Genomic DNA, 1,529 nt, shown 5'->3' on the forward strand with positions numbered 1-1,529 from the left:
TCAGTCACTAATAGCTGAAACGTGTGCTTTTTTAAGAACTGCTCTTCTTTTGAATTGTTTCCTCAAGCTTTCTCTCATGTCTTTAGCTCTTAAGCAGTATATAAGTGGATTAATCATCGGGGGGCAAAGGCTATACATCATGATAATTACTATTCGCACATCAGCACTAAACGTAATGCCAACATTGCTGGCCAAATATACAAAACATCTGGGTAAATAATAGAGCGAGATTATGATCAGTTGAGTGCTGCAAGTGGACAGAGACTTGATGCGACCTTGTACATTTGCAATCTTAAGTACTGCTATAATTATACAGCAATATGAGAACACAATGAATGCCAGAGGTCCCAGTAACATAACCATTGCAATCACAAAAGCAGGAAAACCATAAGGGGCCCGGTCAGTGCATGCTAGGATTGTTATACCAATATGATCACAGTAGCAGTGGTTGATGATGTTTGAGGCACAGTAAGGAAGAGGGTATGCCCTAATAACCATCATTAAAGGTCCTGCATTAGCGACAACCCACGCAGTAATACTTAGAATTAGGAGAGTGGAGTTATTAAGAAGAATGGGATATTTGAGAGGATGGCAGACCGCTAAATACCTATCTAAAGCCATCAGGAACAGAATATAGGAATTCACTGTGCCGAGATAGTGAACAAAAAACATTTGGACAAAGCAAGCTGTGAATGAAATAGTCCCTGAATGAAACCAATACTTGCTGATGATCTTAGGTAAAGTGGTTGTGCTAAAGAGAATGTCGCATGTACACAGATTCAGAATGATATAATACATCGGCTTATGAAGGCTGTGGTTTGTGGCAAATAGAAACAGAATTGTTACATTGCCCGCCATAGTTAGGAAATAAACAAAGAACAGTATTGCTGAAACAAGGTCTTGGTACTCTGGATGAAGTCCAGGGAAGCCAGTGAGGATAAATTCAGTCACAGTGCTCTGATTTCCCTCTGCCATGATGGACTATAATGTCCTGAACACACTGTAAAGAAAATATGGGGGAAGTTATTCAACGTATAAGATAAAGCTCATTAACATAATATCTGACATTTAAACAATAGCAGTGTAGCAAATGGTTCTTGATCTGTTAAAAACACTTTATAGTAACTGTTATGCATTACAGTAGAATAAATAAAGCATGAGTATTTCCTGTAAGACTTTGCATCAATTCATAGGGCTCAAACTTGTACACTTACCTTTCTCAAACAGTTTGGCAGCATATTCTGAATCACCCGCTGGTTCAGATCTTTATCTTTATTCTCTGTGGATCAGTCTGCCTTTAATCCCTCTTAGCAACACCAATGGCAATGTGTAATCATGCATATATAGAAATCCATTAGAAAGAGCAAAAGTAAGACGAACAATATTTCTGATTTCGTGCCAGGTATTAATATCCTATTAGCTAATAGAGTAATTACCATTAAATTGGTCACTGGGGAAATTCAGGAACACTTACCTCCTAACATTTAATGAAATAACCGTTAATTTAATAATAACAACAAATTATAAAT

General features: G+C 37.3%; 1 protein-coding gene across 1 annotated transcript; it reads right to left on the reverse strand.

Moving 5' to 3' along the window:
- LOC117457720 (olfactory receptor 2AT4-like) lies at window positions 1-975 on the reverse strand. The gene has a single exon (XM_034097935.1). The coding sequence runs from the start codon at window positions 973-975 to the stop codon at window positions 1-3; it is 975 nt and encodes a 324-aa protein (XP_033953826.1).
- Window positions 976-1,529: the final 554 nt, after the last annotated feature.

The sequence above is a fragment of the Pseudochaenichthys georgianus genome, chromosome 13 (assembly GCF_902827115.2).
Source record: "Pseudochaenichthys georgianus chromosome 13, fPseGeo1.2, whole genome shotgun sequence".
NCBI classification, from domain to species: Eukaryota; Metazoa; Chordata; class Actinopteri; order Perciformes; family Channichthyidae; genus Pseudochaenichthys; species Pseudochaenichthys georgianus.